The 19,536-nt window shown below is 41.4% G+C and overlaps 2 protein-coding genes across 3 annotated transcripts; one reads left to right on the top strand and one right to left on the bottom strand.

The window, feature by feature from the left end:
- Positions 1-3,688: 3,688 nt before the first annotated feature.
- On the top strand, positions 3,689-12,430 carry LOC123124376 (STE20/SPS1-related proline-alanine-rich protein kinase). Of its 2 annotated transcripts, XM_044545009.1 has the most exons (22): positions 3,689-4,116; positions 5,441-5,695; positions 5,789-5,913; positions 6,012-6,056; positions 6,955-7,036; positions 7,342-7,410; positions 7,526-7,696; positions 7,774-7,839; positions 8,599-8,667; positions 8,746-8,814; positions 9,410-9,468; positions 9,775-9,987; positions 10,120-10,241; positions 10,416-10,510; positions 10,589-10,633; positions 10,749-10,808; positions 10,995-11,096; positions 11,194-11,245; positions 11,322-11,374; positions 11,489-11,553; positions 11,818-11,869; positions 11,980-12,430. In XM_044545009.1, exons 1-22 carry the CDS (start codon positions 3,919-3,921, stop codon positions 12,055-12,057), a joined length of 2,145 nt encoding a protein of 714 aa, XP_044400944.1. In that variant the 5' UTR covers positions 3,689-3,918; the 3' UTR covers positions 12,058-12,430. The 2 variants fall into 2 exon arrangements, with proteins under 2 accessions (XP_044400944.1, XP_044400937.1); XM_044545002.1 differs by having other exon boundaries at positions 8,599-8,814.
- Positions 12,431-12,721: 291 nt separating this feature from the next.
- On the bottom strand, positions 12,722-16,274 carry LOC123124394 (DNA excision repair protein ERCC-1). Its single transcript, XM_044545015.1, has 9 exons — positions 15,926-16,274; positions 15,781-15,850; positions 15,572-15,675; positions 14,918-15,017; positions 14,733-14,809; positions 14,260-14,359; positions 13,821-13,892; positions 13,590-13,658; positions 12,722-13,409 (listed from the first exon to the last, which is right to left on the bottom strand). The coding sequence occupies exons 1-9, from the start codon at positions 16,192-16,194 to the stop codon at positions 13,101-13,103; spliced, it is 1,170 nt and encodes a 389-aa protein (XP_044400950.1). The 5' UTR covers positions 16,195-16,274; the 3' UTR covers positions 12,722-13,100.
- Between the last annotated feature and the right edge of the window lie 3,262 nt (positions 16,275-19,536).

Below are 19,536 nucleotides of genomic sequence, written 5' to 3'. Positions count from 1 at the left end.
CGTTATGTTCTTACTTCACAGATAATTCGAGTAGATGTTGAGTATATTTAGTTGATGAAACACAAGTCTGAATTATTGAATAGTTCAAGTAATTTCAGAGTGAAGTTGAAGATCTTCGTGACAAGAGGATAGCATGTCTATGATATGATCATAGAGATGAATATCTGAGTTACGAGTTTTGGCACACAGTTAAGACATTGTGGAAATTGTTTCACAATTAATACCGCCTGGAACACCATAGTGTGATGGTGTGTCCGAACATCATAGTTGCACCCTATTGAATATGGTCCGTACCATGATGTCTCTTATCGAATTACCACTATCGTTCATGGGTTAGGCATTAAAGACAACCGCACTCACTTTAATAGGGCACCACGTTACTCCGTTGAGACGACACCTTATGAACTATGGTTTAGAGAAACCTAAGCTGTCGTTTCTTAAAGGTTTGGGGCTGCGATGCTTATGTGAAAAAGTTTCAGGTTGATAAGCTTGAACCCAAAGTGGATAAAATGCATCTTCATAGGACACCCAAAATAGTTGGGTATACCTCCTAATTCAGATCCGAAAGCAATAGGGATTGTTTCTTGAATCAGGTTCTTTCTTGAGGAAAGGTTTGTCTCGAGAATTGAGTGGGAGGATAGTGGAGACTTGATGAGGTTATTGAACCGTCACTTCAACAAGTGTTTAGCAGGGCACAGGAAGTTGTTCCTGTGGCACCTACACCAATTGAAGTGGAAGCTTATGATAGTGATCATGAAGCTTCAGATCAAGTCACTACCGAACCTCGTAGGGTGACAAGGATGCGTACCACTTTAGAGTGGCACAGTAATCCTGTCTTGAAGGTCATGTTGCTAGACAACAATGAACCTACGAGTTATGAAGAAGCAATGGTGGGCCCATATTCCAACAAATGGTTAGAAGCCATGAAATCCGAGATAGGATCCATGTATCAGAACAAAGCATGGACTTTGGTGGACTTTGGTCGAGTTAGCATGTTTTTTGATGTGTTTATCACATTCACCTCTAGGGCTGGAAACATGTGAGGATGAGATTGTTTAAGAAAAACATGCCAACTTGATTTGTGCTGAGCTAGAGGTCGAGTTAGCGAGTGAGCTCTTACTCACAATCTCATCCTCACATGTTTCTAGCCCTAGAGGTGAATGTGATAAACACATCAAAAAACATGTGTGTATGCCTGCCCACAAAATTATTACGAGGAAAGCAATTATATTAAAACTTAACGAGTTTTTTTGAACATCAGTACAGACACAAGCGCTCATATATACACGTATACACTCACCTCTATGAAGGCACACACGCACATCCTACCCCTATGAGCGCCTCCGAAAGACTGAGCTGACATGTCGAAAATCCTGAAATAAATTCAGAAATAAATGCGAACACCAGTATTTGAACCCTGGTGGGCTCAGGATATCAGAGTCCCTCTAACCATCCAACTACAGGTTGATTGCACTTAACAAGTTTTTTGCGGTTACGAATATTACCAACAAAAATAAAAAATACGTTCTACAATACGAAACAGTATTTTTCGCAAAGCCGTTACTAAATGATCTTTTTTAGAACTGACTCTGAGAATTTAAGTGGCCCATACAAAAGCACTATTTCGGGGGGTGTTAAACAGCAAATCATGATTTTTATTTCTGGGACCACACAAAAAAACGTGCGGTATAAGTTATATCCGGCTTATTAAGACTATATTGATCATTCACTCAAAGCATTCCCGGTTTACTCGCATCCGAATTAATTGTTTCTTACTTATCTCGCTCGGTTATTTATGAGTTTGGACTAGGACATATGCCCGTGCGTTGCAACTGGAGAGATTATTCACGTGTCCATGAAAATATGCACCAGCGGATGTTTTTTTTACTCCTTTCATATTTGTATAACCCCCTTGCATTTTTTGATCTCCTTCCTTATTTATGCACATAATCATGCCCACTAAATTTAATATTTGGTATAATTTCTTTGCGCTATTATTCTTTCATTTTTTCCTTCTCTTTGTGAAACGCTTCTTTCTAATTCATGAACAATATTTTTAAACCCAACACTTTTTTTATTTTAAATTATTTTTTCAAACATGTGATCAAATTTTGGAATTTTAATATTTTTTCAAATTCGCAATTTTTTAAATTCAGAATTAATTGTTGAAATCTGGGAAGATTTTCAAGTGTGTGAACATTCTTTGAAATTCGAATCATGTTTCAAATTGTTTTTTAAGTCAAAGCATTGCTTAAATGTAGGGAGAGTTTGTGAAATTTTTAACTTTTTCCAACTTCACGAACAGTTTTTAATTCGGAGTGCTATTGAAATTTGGAACATTTACTGAAATCTAGGACCATTAATCTTGTAATTATTTTTTGAATTTCGAAACATTTTTAAAATTCATGAATATTTTTTGGAGTGCCAACTATTTTTTCGAATTTATGAGACTTCAAAAAAATCCTGAACAGTTTTCGGAGTTAAGAAAGCAAATGCTAAGTCTCGCTTGTAACGAGACTAACGAAAAACCATATTCGACACATGGCGAGCAATTTGGGCTGGCTCATCACAGCCTTTTCAGGTTCCGTTCGGGAACCTTCTAGAGGGCTCCCTGTCGTTTTTTATTGGTTTTGGGACATTTTAGAAGCTTTCTGAACAGGTTTTTTATTTACCTTTTTCTTTTTCCTATTTTCCCTTTTTTCTTTCTTGTTTCTTTTTTATTTTTATTTTACTATATTATTTGCTATAACTCCTTTGTATTATTATTCTCTCCTTCCCTTTTTTTTGTGAAACTCTCTTTCCTTATTTGTGCCCACTAATCACAACCTGGGTACAATCCCCTCCGTATTTGCGCAATTGATCACGCCCACTGGATCCGATCATCATAATTTAGTTATCCCCAAACATCCCTTGAAATCGGAGCCACATATTAGTCCATCTTTGTTCCCTTATTAATTCTCGTGGCTGCTTATTAATTTTGAATTAGAGACGTATATAAATCGGTTAAACATAATGCAAGGAAGCGATGTGGTATTATTTATTAAGGGAACGAATCTTGTATTTTATACATTGATGCGGTAGCTTGGTTGGTCTCTGCTTTTGCGCTTTATAAATTGTAAAGAAGGGAGTTTAATCCCCCCGTGAAGACGTTTCCTCTTGCTTGGGCCAGATTCAGTAATATTTTTCTGGCCTGGTTACGATGTTGTTGTCTGCTAGTAGAGCAGGCTCAACGTGGCCGAGTGGAGCAGGCAGGCGTGCGTGCCGCTTGGGACCTGGAACCAGGGTACGTAGACGTTTAACCTCAGAATAGTACCACCTCGTGTATGTATCTTAAATATAAAATCATCTAAGCGGGACGAAACCAAGAATATCACTTTACTTTAATATAGTATATAGGTATAGATTAGCTGCCGGTGTTACACACCAGTCCTTCCGCTCCCCGCAGACGATCCCCCCTCGGAAGCCCAGCATCGGGAGGCGGAGATCTACCGGGCAGTCGGCCGCACGCCACTCTCTCGCTGCCACTGCCCACCGCGTCCACTGACATGACGGCCCCACTCCGCGGGGGCCACAGGTCATCGACCGGTCTCGCCGGCAGGTCGTCCCCACGTCGCCGCCCCGCCCCCGCCACGTCACCGCCGAAATCATTAGTATTTTGCTCCCTTTCGCGACCCCGTTTGTTAAGCGTCCTTCCGTTCGCTATCTCCTCTTCCTCTTCCTCTTCAACCCCCTCCCCCCTCTCCAGCGTAGCACACCCCTCCTCTCTCTCTAGCATCTCTCCTCTCCCTCCTCCCAGCTCGCGCGGGAGACACTGGTCAGAGGCCAGGTCGAGCGCGGCGGGGCGTGGGGGGCGAGCTCCGCTGGTCCCGAGGGCACCGGAGGGCCGTCGGCGCTGCCTCCGGCGGCCGGTGGGGCGGCATGGGCAGGAACGGAAGCATCAAGCGGGGCGCGGCCGCCGCGGCGCCTCCGTCGTTCACAGTGAACCCGGCCGACTACCGGCTCATGGAGGAGGTGGGCTACGGCGCGCACGCCGTCGTGTACCGCGCGCTCTTCCTCCCCAGGAACCAGACCGTTGCCGTCAAGTGCCTGGATCTCGACCAGCTCAACAACAACATCGTGAGCATCCGTCTCGTCCCGTCCTCCCTCCCTGCTCTCTTACGGTTTTGGCGTTGGGTTGCTTCTGGGCGTCCTCTGCTGTTTGATCTGGCGAGAGATCCATTGGTTGATTGGAGTGGATCCTACTGCTGATTCGGTAGCTTTGGAGATCGCGCTGGAATTTGGCCTGTCTAGCGTCCTATTAGCCTCGCGTACTCCAGGATTTGCTTCTACATAATATAGTGACAGTTAATAAATTAGCATTTTAATGATGCGCCACTAGTCGTTGTAAAGAGGCTAGGGCGATCAGTTGAGTCCTGTATATGCAGCATTTTCAATTCTTAGGGTGGCTGTATTTTTGGATGTTTTCTTTTGGCTTGCAGCTGGTTGAGAGGGTCAGTTATTTTTGCTAGAATGTCGCAACATCGGCAACTATCATTTACTTCGAGCAATTTTTTTGCCCATGTATGAACCTGATGGCGGTGGATACGGCATAGTGCCACTGCCAGAACCCTGCCTGGAGAAGGGAGATGCTTAAATTTGCATGCATGCTGCATGGGCAGGGACGTGGTCATGCAGCTTCTCCTTGTGCTTCCATTTGGGTGGGCACACGTGTTCGTTGATGACGAAGGTCTTAGGATAAGGGGACATTGTCGTCTACTAGAATTCATGACTCATAGATAGATACAAGGATCAACATTTCCTAGTGCTACGTAAGATTATGCGGTTCGTACCATGACATTATCCTTTTGGGGTTTGGGAGGATGTCATTATTATACATCTCTACATGAACATGTATACCATACACGTATGCCAACAAGCTCAAGTATCGGCGTAACCAAAGCTCAATCAATGCCTCTTATATTTACGATACGCCCTTCTTTTTAGGGGGAGGGGGCATTATGTCACCAAAGAGAAGTAAAGTCGTAAACTCGTGATTCTTGTTTTCTAAATTCCAATTGTAGTTTCTCCTGCACCATTTGTCGTTAGTGCACTCGAAGACAAGCATACAATTTTCTCTAAAAGAAACCCTCATTGCATACCAAATTGTCATACAGGCTACTTGTTTTGGGGGAGTTAGTGATACCTTTTTCGCATATGCGATATGTTAACTAGGGTGCAAGCGGCATCCCACTTCGTCCTGCAAAACTCATCAATTAGCTCATCAGTTAATGTAAAATTAACTCTACATTTGTACCGTGGTATTGTCTGCCATTCCGCCCCGCTTGCATCCCTAATGTTAACACTGCGTAGTGTCAAATGTCGACATATTTCTTTTCTTGGTTTCTTCCCTTTCTGGAGGCTATAAATGAATTTAGATCTTACAAATGTATATCATTTGCAGGATGAAGTACAAAGGGAGGCTCAAATAATGAGCTTGATCGATCACCCTAATGTCATTAGGGCTTACTGCTCATTTGTTGTGGAGCACAGTCTTTGGGTCATAATGCCATTCATGACGGAGGGTTCATGTTTACACTTGATGAAGATTGCGTATCCTGAAGGTTTCGAGGAACCTGTTATTGCATCAATTTTAAAAGAAACACTCAAGGCTCTGGAGTACCTTCATAGGCAAGGACAGATCCATCGTGATATCAAGGTTAGCTTCTATAGAAGATTCCTGCGCAGTTCTTATAGTGTTTGATGTGGTTTGTGATGATTCTTTATTTTTGCTCAATATGGCACTATGCAGGCTGGTAACATCCTTATTGATAGTGCTGGTGTAGTGAAGCTTGGGGACTTTGGCGTTTCTGCTTGTATGTTTGATAGAGGTGATAGACAAAGATCTAGGAACACATTTGTTGGAACTCCATGCTGGTAAGTAGATTTCTGTATCTTGATGCTAGGGATCAAATTAATATTATAGAACTTGAGAATGTTTTGACCCTTTTTTTGTTTCTAATTTTACCTTTTAGGATGGCTCCAGAAGTGCTCCAGCCTGGTACTGGATATAACTTCAAGTATGTTACATTGCTAATTGTGCATACAAATGCACATACCTTTTGGTAACAAATGTGTTTTAGGATTTGTTGCTTGATTTTATGTCATAAAGAGCATCACTGCAGTCACCTTGGACGTCTTCTATGCATTGTACCTTTGTGTTCTTATTATTTTCTGTATGAATTCATTGCTATTATTCTTTTTAACAACCATCACCATTAAAAATGAAGTTTTGCTAAAATTACATTTCTGGAGGTGGTAATAGCCTGGCCCTGGTACTTTCTTTCATAGGGACTCTTATCTTTTGCAACTCCTGCATCACACATCATCATCTTGTAGGCAAGGATGGGGCTATCCTTTCCATTATAAGTTACAAATCCAGAATATAGTAAGGATAATGTACTGACAAGAGTGTCAGACAAATATTGTATCTTATTTTTAAGTTCAGCAGTCTGTTCTTGCGATTTGGGCATTTATGTTAATATTTCATAATGTGTCATGCTTGCTTTTAGTACTCCAGAAATGTTAATCTTCACAAAGCTGTTTGTTGATAGTCTGTCCCCAGTAAGATACTAAGGCCTTGTACAATGGGAGGTGCTTAGAGAAATAAACCAGGCTTCCTTAAGCACCGGTGCTTATTTGTACAGGGTAGACACTTAACTAAGCGTCTCTCCTGTAGAAATAGGCACCGGTGCTTCAGAAAAACACGGTTTATTTTTCTAAACACCTCTCTAAGCACCTCCCATTGTACAAGGCCTGAGATAACTCATGCCATGCCATGGACAAATCACCTGATGTTCGGAGACTTACTTTCATATTGAATTAAATGGCTTGTCAAGATTCAGCACCCTGATGCTTTTTTTGGCATTTTATTTACTAACCGAGATGGACTAACAGCTAATGTCCATATTTTTACAGAGCCGATATATGGTCGTTTGGAATCACTGCACTTGAACTAGCGCATGGACATGCTCCATTTTCGAAGTACCCCCCTATGAAGGTAACGATTTGATTTCATCTGCAATGTAAAGTAATTAATCATTTATGTGATTTTTTTGCTTTTGATATTGTGGTGGTGTATGGGTTGGTGATGACTAATATTTTTTTTATACCTACGGGCCAGTGACTCATTGCACACCTCATACTAATATTATAGTACAACAGTATAATCTACACACTTATTTGTATTCTATTTCCATTGGCCAAGGGCATCTGGTGGTCATGCCCTGTACCCTCATATTGCACAAGGGTAACATATCCATGCAAATCCTCATGTTTTTTAAATATAGTTCCTTTCGGCTACAGGTTCTTCTCATGACTCTCCAGAATGCGCCACCTGGTCTTGACTATGACCGAGACAGAAGATTTTCGAAGGTAATTTTGATCCTTTCAGCTAATTATTGGTTTTGGACCATTTATGTGGTTGAAAACTACAATGGAGTATATTCTACTGTTTACCTTTTGATGAAGCATTTTCACTTGTGCTCAGGCATTTAAAGAGATGGTTGCGATGTGCTTGGTGAAAGATCAAACAAAGAGGCCGACGGCTGAGAAGTTGCTCAAACATTCATTTTTCAAAACTGCAAAACCTCCAGAATCGACAATGAAGGGTATGTTAACTGATCTACCTCCTCTATGGGAGCGTGTAAAGGCACTCCAGGTAACTACAATTCTTCTGCTTTTTTATCTCAAAAATCACAATGTATTTCATATCTGATACTTCTTACATATTTCCAGCTTAAAGACGCAGCACAATTGGCTTTGAAGAAAATGCCTTCTTCTGAGCAGGAGGCACTTTCCCTGGTTTGTGATATTAAACCTTCATGTCTATATTTTGTGGTTCTGTTTCAGTTTGCTCTCAAGGCTATTTCGCATTTACAATTATTGCATAAGTTTCTTAGTGACTTCTAGAACAGGCCAGATCAACCTGTGAGTTGTTGATTAAAAAAGACCACATCAGTGCTGTCTTCGAAAGTGCGATCTAGTATAAGAGTATTGTATACTCATATAGTGCACAAGGTAGGTAGACAACCCTAGGTTGTGGTAGTTTTTGTTGGATATACCTTGTGATTGATTGGTATTTTGCAGTAGATATCAACTTAGCAAAGCATAGGCGTATAGTGCCATGTTTTTCAATGATGATGAATCATTGCATCATAAGTTATCTTGTAACAAGGTTGTTTGAAAAATAACAAATTCAGTGTTTAGTATCATGATGATAAAGTTTAGAAACCTGACAAGAATGACTGTAAGATAGGCTTCTGGTACTTGGGGAATTAGGACCCTAACACTAAGAGAACCTTCTTATGTTCTGCATTTCTCTTTCTTACCTTCACTCATCTGCCTCATACAACTGTTCCATGTGTGGTCACATGTTTCTGCAATGAATGTCTCTTCTCTCGCTATAAATTCTGTAGGAAATTGCACTTATATGTTTTAGTTCCCTATAAATTATTTAATATTTTGGATTTATAAATGTGTGTCCTTTTTAATAATCATGGTTGTTAAGTCGTCCTTCGATCAACCTAATTGTTTCTCATGCTTGATCGGTTTATCCAACAGAGTGAATACCAGCGAGGTGTTAGTGCGTGGCACTTTGATATTGAAGACCTCAAGGCTCAAGCATCACTAGTAAAGTTTACTGTTTTCTTTTTGCTTAACTTCCATTATACCTTAATTGCCTTATTATTAAGCTATCTAAGTTTCCAGATTTATGAGGATGAATCATCTGAAACAAAAGAGGACGATGTCGCTGCAAGAATCATTGAATCTGAAAAGGTTTTGTAGATTCATGACTACCTTTCTTTATAGAAGAGACATTTAACAGTCCTCTTTAGAAAAGCTTCAAGTTACTTTCCAAGTGCGCAGAAATGTTATGAATTTGGAATATTGTCCAGCATTCAGCAGAACCATCCAAATAGCTTAAATTGTAATATCCTCCTCCTTATTTTTTCTTGTTGACCAAACATAGCAATCTCAATGTATGCCACGCTCTCTGTGTTTTGGAATTTTAATTGTTGCTGCCCATGATCAAACTGTTGCCAGGAATTTTGGAATGTCCCACTGAAAATTCTTAATTATGGTCTATGGGTGAGTTGTGTGAGTGGGAAATCATCATAATACCAGGCTTGTTGTGCAAAATGAGGGAGGAAAAACTAGACTTATAACCATATTGACAATTTTACTTGGTTACGAATTTTTCTGGCTGGATCTAGGCAGATCCAGCGTCAGCAAACTTGAGAAATGCACCCTGTGATAACTGTATAGGATACCTAGGTGCAACGCAGCTCCCATTTTATAAGTTAATTTTACAATATGAAGAAAAGCACATATTGGATATTTCTGTTGTAACAGTTCTTTTTTTCGTCATCAGAGTTTATATTCGAGGACCCCTTCAGGACAGTCGTCATCTGCAAATGAAAATACCTGCAGGTTAAGCAAAAAACTGCTGCATGTTGTTAAGTTTATTTAAACTTTTTCTTGATATTTACCATCATCTGCAAATGAAAATAACTGTAGCAAAGCGAAACTCTTGGCTATGTTCTAGCGATAAATCTTCTTAGAACTTTAAAGTGTGTACCTGTTGATTCTGCATATAACTGCAGAAGTACTTGTACAATTCAAAAATCAAAGTAGGATGTTGTGGATAGAGAATGACCAGCAACTTAAATGATGTTAATATTTTGATTTTCAGCACAACATTTGTCTTGAAATGTAATATCCCCTGTTATATTTCAGTGAAGAAACCTCTACGACGAATCCTGATTGTAGAAGGATGCCAAATGGACATGAAAATTCTAGATCAGAGAATGATTCATTGCCCTCTACATCAAAGGAACCAGAGTCGAAATATTGGAGAACTAATGTTGGACAGAAACAACAGACTTCTGGAGGTCCAGTTGAAGGTGGTGTTAATAGCTCAACAGCTGAAAGGAGCCATAATTTTGAAAGGTCTGTTATCTTTACAACATCTTTTTTTCTCAGAAGTCTTATTCTGGTTTCTTGTTATGGAAGAACACTCCATCGTTTTAGTCATCAGTTTATCCTATATTAATATTCAATTACCCTTCTTTCTCATGGCAGGGATGCAACTGCTGACAAACATGGAAGTGATACGAGAAGAGCCTCAAATCTTAGTGGTCCATTATCATTGCCAACTCGTGCCTCTGCAAACAGTTACTCAGCTCCTATACGGTCTTCAGGAGGTACAATTCCATAGACACGTCCGGTTTTGCTCTGGCATTGTTGTAGTACAGTAGCATATACTAGGGCTTCTCTATTTCCCCTGTTTAACTGTGGCCTTCAAACATCAATTTTGTTTCGGATTTATGTGCTTTCTGGATGAGTGGTACTGGAGGAGTTTCTTTTGATCATTGTAGGATATGTAGACTCATTGGGAGATAAATCTAAACGTAGCGTGGTGCATATTAAAGGTCGCTTTTCTGTGACATCTGAGAACGTTGATCTTGCGAAGGTAAGCAAATTTGGTGGATAAACTTAAGGTAACAGTACAGAGCCTAAATGCTTTTTTTAACATATCCTTACTTTACAGGTTCAGGAAATTCCATTGAGTAGCATCTCACGCAAATCACCACAGGTAAGATTGTTATTAATATTAATATTACCAGGCTATTTTCAGACATAATTATAGTCTAGGTTAAATGGAATCTACGTCAGTCTGTACATTTGTGATTAATACCTTTCTTGCGCAGGGTATACAGCTAAGAAAATCCGCAAGTGTTGGTGATTGGATTGTCAATGCCAAACCAATGGTATAATTCTTTTATCTGAGGTTTATTTGCTTAGTTTCACTTTCTTAAAGAGACCATGAGAAAAGATTTTCCTTTCAAAATTGTAATATTCCTTGAGAGATACCCATAGAGACAATCCATCATTTCTGTCCTTTTTGCAACTTCTGTTGTAGCTGATCCAATTTTCTTGATGCATGGATGCTACAGTCTAACAGTCATCATCTGAAGGAACTCTGCAATAGCTCGGTATCATCGTCTGTTCTCATTCCCCACCTTGAGAACCTCGTGCAACAGACTACGCTTCAGCAAGTATGGAGGAAGCTTGACATGTTTAAGAATGTACGTATGATACATGATAAGTTATATAAAAGATATTTATCATTTTTTTGTAATTTTCTTACCTCAGGATCTGATCGTGAACCTACTAAGTAGCATGCAACAGAATGAGAAAGCTGACGGTAAATGTTTTTCTCTTCTGGCCATGAAATTCTCCTTATTCCTTTGTTTAAATCTTAAATCTCGTATTTTCTTCAGGTGCACAGTCTGGAACGGCGTCGCAAGTCCGAAATATGCAAAGTGAGACAGTGGTAAGCAGCAATGGTGTATGATTTCTTGTGTTGTTAGGGGCTACCCTTACTGAATGATAGTGGTTCCTTAAGAAGATTGTTTGTCATCACTGAATCCTTTCTATTGTTTGGCAGGTTGAAACATCTAATACTGAGAAAGAACGGTCATTACTTGTTAAAATTTCAGAGCTGCAGTCTAGGTAGGCCCACTGCCTTGGGAATGATCTCACAAACAATTCCAACAAACACATCACTGTAACAGTTCTAGCACATTTACATGTTTATGTGGCAGATGAATTGTTATTAGTTATTATGGTGACATCATGTTTAGTCTCGTAGATGCTGATTTGTCGGTCATCAGATAGAATCAACTTTTAATATTGCTATTAGATGCTATATAATCTTTATTTTCGAACATATGTATACATTGCATCAAATTCATGAACTTCCCTTTTTTCCTGCAGAATGATTACTTTGACTGACGAACTGATTTCAGCCAAGCAAAAACATGTTCAGGTTGGTACCAACATTTGTTTTAGTATGTCGCAATACATTTCTTAAGCTGCCATTTGTTCATGGATGAATGAATCTTTATTCACGATGCCTTTTCCCCGAATCGTTTTCAGTTGCAGCAAGAGCTTAATGCGTTATACTGTCGAGAAGAAATAGAAGACATTAGGGACGAGGACAATGAAGAAACATAGCAAGGTGAAACACTCAGCTGATATGGGTACCCGCACTTGGCTTTCGCATCATCTGAGAGTTTCATAAGAGAAGCAGTACTCGCGGAAGCTATATATATATATCCGAATAAGCGCCGTCAGAAGAAGAAAAAAATGGGGACGTGCTCCTTGGCCTGTTGCCATCAGTGTGTATATTAGTTTTTATTTAGCTTTTTTTTTGGTTTATTTTATTCAATAGGTTTTGGTGGGTCATAGATTGTGGTCCTGTGCATTCCCCTGCTATGGCCACACCTATCATTCAAACATTTGTGATTATCCCGTAGATTGTGTAGGGTGCCCGTTGGTTCAAACAGCTTGCAGAAGAATGCAAAATAAATAAATTGTACTCTATCCAGCAGTGGCATGTATAATTTTGTCGCTGAAGCATTATCATTTGATCCCTGCCTGGTTGCGGCCCTCCATTGCAGAACATTGAATGAAAATAATAATCAACCAAGGATGCAAGTAGAGCCCATTTATATTAAGAGCTTTGCTGAACTTATGCTCCCAGTTTTGAATGTATCAATATCAGAACTTGCCCAGTAGAGTTTGAGTTCTATTTTTGGGCAGCAAGTAGTACCAAGTTGTGCGAAAAGTACGCAGCATTGAGCTACTGAAGAGGCAACCGTTCGCAAACGCATCTTCGGAACCTAAACACGAAAGTTCATTGAGCCGACTGCTTCAGTTGCTGAACAAGAACAACGAAGCATGGCAATGTTTGTCACAAAATACAGATTACATTTTCCGGTGTGCTTTTGGATGGCTCTGAGAGTTCTCCAAGGCAGAAACGTATACTGACAGAAAAAACGAGAAGATCGGCTAAATTGTGTTGACAGGAAAGAGAAGGCCTGCATAACAATGCAAAATCCACCCCTTGTTGAGAAAAAGGAAAGCCTACACTACAACAACAATTAGTACAATGCAAAATTCACCCTTGTTTAGGAGCAATAAACAGAGGAAGCAAATTTTGCAGCTACAACAACAGCAGTACATTTGCACGTGCCGCTTCCTACTCCTTCCTACTGCTAATCTAATTGTTTTGTCTTGTCACCTTCCATGGTTGAGCTGCTAGGACCTTCACCAGCCTCATGGGCCGCCTCGCGGCCCTGACTGCGGATCTTTTCTGAGTACTTCGCAAATGCAGCAGTAAGGGCCGATTTGACATCAGGGCCTTTCTTGTTCTTGGAAGTGCCTGGCTTTTCCGGCGTGCCATCGTTGGTCGATGAAGGCTGACCAGACGCTTTCTCTCTGTCGGGAGTATCAGGTACTACGAGGTTTGGGCGGGGCGTAACGCGTTTAAATGGCTCATGAAAAGTATCATGAAGTCGCTTTACCTACGTTCGACAAACTCTACATGTTAGCCTAGCGAAACATGGCCTTTCATGTTATTAAGCGGAAAAGTAAAGCAATGCAAACATGGCTGTAGCTTATTATATCTATGGGATGATCGGAAAAAAAAATGTTGGGTAACAACATGAACCATGACAAATAAAATTCGAGGTTTGAAGTGGCACCTTCCGTTCGCCAATTCCTGGACAACGAGCTAGTTCTTCCATAGAAGCATCCATGACTCGGGAAAGTGACTGCAAATACGAGACCCGATGCATGTAATTATATTGTGAATTGTTTGATGGGTGATCTTGTCAGGTGAAATGCTACCATTTTTACAGTAATAAAGCTGTACACAACCATATCCAATACATTATGGAAGACAATGTATAGTTCCAGTTCTTATTCCATCTTACCCCAAAAGACGAACCAAGTGTGATAACATCTGTTTTGTTAACACGCCGGATGGATGTAAGAGCATGAGTGAACTGCCAAAACCAGAACCACAGCATAAATGAGTAATACACCAAATAATGATCGTTGTTAACACAATGGACACTCCGAACAGGGCGATATAATTGAGTATTGAAACCACCAAATAATGATCGTTGTTACAGCAAATAATGAGTCAACTGCTAATAGTCAGCCCAAAAGGACGATATAACTTCTGTATTGAAAGTTTGAAACACTTGCAAAGCTTGGAACTTGATAAATGAAAAAGCAATACTGAGTATTGCTGAAGTTGCGGGATTTCTTTTCCGCAAATCTTAATTACTCAACATACTTATTAATCCGTCCCAGTCCAGTTAATGAGATAGATAGATTAAACCATGTTGTAACTGTAAGGGTGCATACCCGAGATAAATAATCATTATCTGTGTGCTCGCGAATGCTGTCAGCTGGCTTGTTTTCAAACACTTTAATAGTCTCCAAGTACCTGCCACATTCCTCCAGACTACAAGAGAGAACAGTTTGGTCAAAGAGTATCTTAGTAAGCCTTTGCAACCTAATCAGTACATCATCATGTTGTTACTAAAACTTTCCAGTTAGCATGTTGGAGAGCCATTAGCATTTCTTTAACATGTACATGCATCCATTCTTGGATCTAATTTTCGTATGCAAAATGCTCAACAAGTATTAATAATGAGATTACTAAGCAGTGCACGGTCGCAGTTTTATTTCAGAGCAAAGGAACCTAAACAAGAAGATCTTATGATTGTAATTACATTTATAAACAACCGAAGCAACAATGCAGAACTAAAACAAAGGGAACATAATTAAACATGGTATTGCATAATCCCAGCATATAAGAATGTTCTGAATAATACCTCCAACCACACAGAAGGGTGCAGTCATGCAGCAGTGATGTCCTTGTGACTTCATGTAAAGGCTTTACTACATCTTCCTGATCATGAAGTATATGAACATGGATTAATAAACAACCTTTTTGAGATGTCTCAAACTTTATTTCCCAATTAAAGCAAAATATGTTGGTCAGATGATTCAAACTCACAATATCAATATGGCACAAGATGACACGGAGTTTGAAATTCTTTTGGAGCTCCCTTATCCGATAGTACAAGTAGTCTGGGTGAAGAAGATGGTACCTGAGACTGCATCGACCAAAGTTACATGGTAAGAATCATGCCACTACCTCACGGTACACACCAGGGCACAAAACCTTTACTAGCAACAGGCAGATCACTAAGATCACAGTACTACTGCTCCAAACTTGTTGTCTAATAGATTGGTAGGATTGGTAGTGCAGTGCACTATATGAAATGCTAGGGTGTTCAAATAAGGATTCCACATGAACCCATGAAAAAGGGAAGCAGGCAGTAAACCCCGTTTTCGAACACCCCTAGCGAAATGTATCTGTTACATGCACAGTATTTTCGCGTATCTCTGGTTCTAATATTGGCCCCCAATGGTAACAATACATGCAGTGAAGCCAGCAACAAAATAGAGGGTGTCCCTCGCCACCTCTCTGTTTTTGGTGGAATAGCCTAGTTTAGGCTTACTTTCGATTCCCTGCCAACCTTCTTTCTGTTTGTTTATTTATCCTTGTTTTTGTTTGAGTTTCACTTTGTGCCTTCTTGGCATTGTTCTTCTACTGCAAAACGAGTCGAGAAAAAGAAACCAACAAATAGAATGATAGAGCAAGAACCTTATGTAGAGTGCACATGATGATTGCCCAATCACGTAGTCTGGAACAATGTCAGCGAACGTCCACCTCGCATTCCTGATGTGCTTCAGTAATGGGTTCCCTTTCTGCCAAGTGAGAAACGAACAAAGACTCCAAATTTAACACAAAAGAAAGGGGAGAAGATTGATTAATAAGAAGAAAAGTACCAAATCATCACCACACTCCATTACCTGCCTATTGCTCACGAGAATGGCGTTCTTGCTCTGGGACGGCGTAGTGGTGGCGCCAGCCAGAGGCGGCCTGTTCAAAGAAACCGAACCTAGAGGGGTGAGGCCTCACTGAGAGAATCCGAGGAGAGGGCGAGGGAGATGGTACCTAGGAGCGGTGGATTGCTGTGGAGGCGGCGGGGGAGGGGAGTAGAACTCGGAGGATTTGAGGAAGGAGAAGGCCTCGGAGAACGACGACGACGACGACGAAGAGCCGGCAGCGGCAGCGGCGGCGCTGGGGAGAGGAGGGTTGTAGGAGGGGGGCGTCGAGGAGGAGGAGGAGGCAGCTGCTCCGTTACCGAAGACCTCTTGGTAGGACGGGATCTTTATGAGGTTCTTGCCGGAGTCCGGCCGCTGCCGACCTTGCTCTCCGTCCATGGCGCGCGGGGGCCTCAAGGGAGGGGACGACCCGCAGGTCCGACCACCGACTGCCTCGCTGCAGCGTGGGACTATCAGGCTATTGTGGGCTCGTTGCGATGGTTCGATCTGTTAAGACTCCCGCTACGGGCCGGTCATGGACTAACAAAATATTGGATGCTTTTAAATGATGATGATAGCCCATGAGCCTAAGAGGCCAATTTGGACTAGAAGTTGACACGCACTTCGCTGCGCCTGATCTCAAAAAAAAAAAAAGATTTCTAACAAAACAAAAAAGATCTCAAAAGAAAAACTTTGCTGCGCCTATTTAAAAAATATTGTTGCGTCGGTTGTGTACTTTTTAAGCCGTTTTATTGTTGATGTTTGTTGAAGGATGTGTGTGTGTGTGTTGTGTCATTTATTTTCGCAGGCCGTTGGTGTGGCTGGCTTGGTCCTTGACTTTAGATTGGACATGAGTTTTTTTTGGAGTGGTGTGTGACTGTTGTGTTCCTACATATGTGATACTATATGATACCACACGCTTTGCTGGGGGAATCAGTTGCAATATATTTTAATGTGATTTGATCGTATGAAACATGAATAATTGAATTAATAGCACATGAACTAAAACTTAAAATACATACTCCCTCCGATACAAATTATAGTTGAAAAATATTTGTTGAATATAGGTGATGTAATAATACGTAGAAAAAAATTCACATGCATGATGAGTGGGCCCTTAATGAGGTGGCATGTGTGATTAGGTGGGATGTGTGCATGTTAAGATAAATAGAAGTAATGAAGATCAACTAATAATGAAAAAAATAATCTCATGCATGTTGTGATGGCCCTTTAATGAGGCGACATGTGTACATGTTAAGATAAAAGAGATAACAGGGACAACTATTTAGGTATATATAGGACATATGATCCATTGTCAATCAGCGACGCGTGTGTGTCACACGCATCCAATAGCTGGATCCAAGCGGTTGAAAAAGTGAACGCCCTTTTACGGACCCACGCATCCAATCTACCAACGATGCACCAAAGGCCTCAATTTCGAGAGAGCATATTATCTTTAGAGATTCCTTTGTTCCTTTTCCCAGTGACAGGAATGTAGGGGTGTGTGACATCCACACAACTGAAAAAATAGCTAATTGTTTACATCTTAATAACGACCACACCACGTGTCGGATGGCTGATCTTTTGGCAAAGATCGATCAAATCACGAGCCGTCCGATCATGGGATGCCCACCTTGCGACCACCCATCTCCACATTGCAATATGAGCCATGTTGCAGATCTCATCGCAACACGATCCATGTTGCAGATCGGTGCTTCCGGCAACACCGGCGATTGCAACATGCTGGATGCTGCGATTACAACACATCTGATGCCGCGGAGAAGGGATGAATCAGCGGTGCCACCGGCTCGCAACATGTCCTATGTTGTGAGTGCAAAACATCGAATGTCGCGGCGAGGGGATGCAGATGGTGTGTAGCGGTCGGCGCTGCCCTTCGAGTTGTGACGACTGTGGTGTTGCAACTTGCAACACAAGGGTTGCAACAATGACAGTGTTGGCAGATCCCATGACCACAGCAGTCGCAGTGCCACAACTCATCTAGTAGCGGTGGACATCGATCTTTGGAGCAACGGCGGCGGCCATGGGAGCCCACTCTCTTTGTATGTATCGAGATGCATAAGCTAACTAGGGTTGCGGGAAAAACAACGTTTGTTATGGCTGGGATATTGTAGGATTGAAAGTATGTCTAGAGGGAGGGGGTGATTAGACTACTTGACCAAATAAAAATCTGTCCTTTTCCCAATTTTAGCTGTAGGCAGATTTTATCAATTATGACAAGTCAAGTAACACCCTACACATGCAAGTCTAAGAGTATACTTGTGGAATGTAGAACATTGCACATGTAAGTAAAGGAAAAGGGTTTGGAGAAGGCAAACGCAATGGGGACACAAAGATTTTTGGCGTTGTTTCGATAGGTCGTGCTATCGTACATCCACGTTGATGGAGACTTCAACCCACGAAGGGTAATGGTTGCGTGAGTCCATGGAGGGCTCCACCCATGAAGGGTCCACGAAGAAGCAGCCTTGTCTATCCCACCATGGCCATCACCCACGAAGGACTTGCCTCAATCGGGTAGATCTTCACAAAGTAGGTTATCTCCTTGCCCTTGCAAACTTCTAGGTTCAACTCCACATCATGTTGGAGGCTCCCAAGCGACACCTAACAATCTAGGAGACACCACTCTCCAAAAGGTAATAGACGTCATGTTGATGATGAACTCCTTGCTCTTGTGCTTCAAATGATAGTCTCCCTAGCACTCAACTTTCTGTCACAGATTTGGCTATGGTGGAAGAAGGATTTGAGTGGAAAGCAACTTGGGGAGGGCTAGAAATCAAGGTTCAAATGGTAGGATTGCAATATCTTGCTCTAGACACATGAGTAGGTGGTTATCTCTCAGAAATGAATGGTGGCAGTGTAGGCACATTCTGATGGCTCTCCTCAATGAGGAAGAAGGGGTGGAGTGGTATATATAGCCTCCACACAAAATCCAACCTTTACACACTTTTGACCCATCTCGGTAGCACCGATCAAAAAACTCGGTGGCACTGATCTGTGTAAAATATGAATGTTAGGAATCTCGATGGGACTGACGGGAACAACTCGGGGGGACCGATGTGCAAGGGCTTAGGGAAAACCTCGTCTCGGTGGCACCAATTGCATCATCTCAGTGGGATCAAAGTGAAGCAATAAGGCAACAGAGAATCCGTCAAGCCATCTTGGTGGGACCGATTGCAATTCTCAATGGAACTGAAATAATTGCAATAAGCAACAGAGAGCTGGCAAGGCCATCTCGATGGGACCGAGATCCATATCGGTGGATTCGAATTGTTAGGGTTTTGGCAGTGGCTAAGTCCAGATGAACTCGGTGGCTCCGGGTAGGAAATATCGGTGGGGCCATGTTGGAATTTAGGGTTTAAACATACTTGGATGGAGAAAGTGGCTGAGGATTTTGGAGCAATATCACTAAGCACTTGAGCAATAGGATCATTAAGCAACACCTCATCCCCTATCTTGGATCACTGAACCAAAAATGTAGAGTCCTGAGCTTTTGCCAATCCTTGTCCTTAGCATTTTGAGGGGTCCACATTTCTAGTTCTTGCCATGCCAATCACTGAACATGTCACGACCGGTTTTCCGGGTATAAATTTCCAGAAAAAGACCGTCGTGCTCATCAGCCCCAGGATTACTGTTAGCTGATGAGGCTCCAACTTGATACAGAAATTCCAAGAAAATACAAAATATGTAGTACAAGACCGTTCTGGCCTGTGAGTACAACAAAAG

The sequence above is a fragment of the Triticum aestivum genome, chromosome 1B (assembly GCF_018294505.1).
Source record: "Triticum aestivum cultivar Chinese Spring chromosome 1B, IWGSC CS RefSeq v2.1, whole genome shotgun sequence".
Classification (NCBI taxonomy): Eukaryota; Viridiplantae; Streptophyta; class Magnoliopsida; order Poales; family Poaceae; genus Triticum; species Triticum aestivum.
Note: the sequence above shows the minus strand (reverse complement) of the source record. Positions and strands in the feature narration are given on the sequence as shown.

What these genes read in the sequence shown, in the direction of transcription:
- LOC123124376 (XM_044545002.1), top strand. Translation starts at nt 3,919, where the DNA reads ATGGGCAGGAACGGAAGCATCAAGCGGGGCGCGGCCGCCGCGGCGCCT. An exon ending in AGCAGGAGGCACTTTCCCTG is followed by an intron (nt 7,840 to 8,598) that starts GTTTGTGATATT and finishes TTTATCCAACAG; the next exon opens with AGTGAATACCAGCGAGGTGT. An exon ending in ATATGCAAAGTGAGACAGTG is followed by an intron (nt 11,375 to 11,488) that starts GTAAGCAGCAAT and finishes ATTGTTTGGCAG; the next exon opens with GTTGAAACATCTAATACTGA.
- LOC123124394 (XM_044545015.1), bottom strand. Translation starts at nt 16,194, where the DNA reads ATGGACGGAGAGCAAGGTCGGCAGCGGCCGGACTCCGGCAAGAACCTC. An exon ending in ACCCTTCTGTGTGGTTGGAG is followed by an intron (nt 14,360 to 14,732) that starts GTATTATTCAGA and finishes TCTCTCTTGTAG; the next exon opens with TCTGGAGGAATGTGGCAGGT. An exon ending in ATAATGATTATTTATCTCGG is followed by an intron (nt 13,893 to 14,259) that starts GTATGCACCCTT and finishes TGGTTTTGGCAG; the next exon opens with TTCACTCATGCTCTTACATC.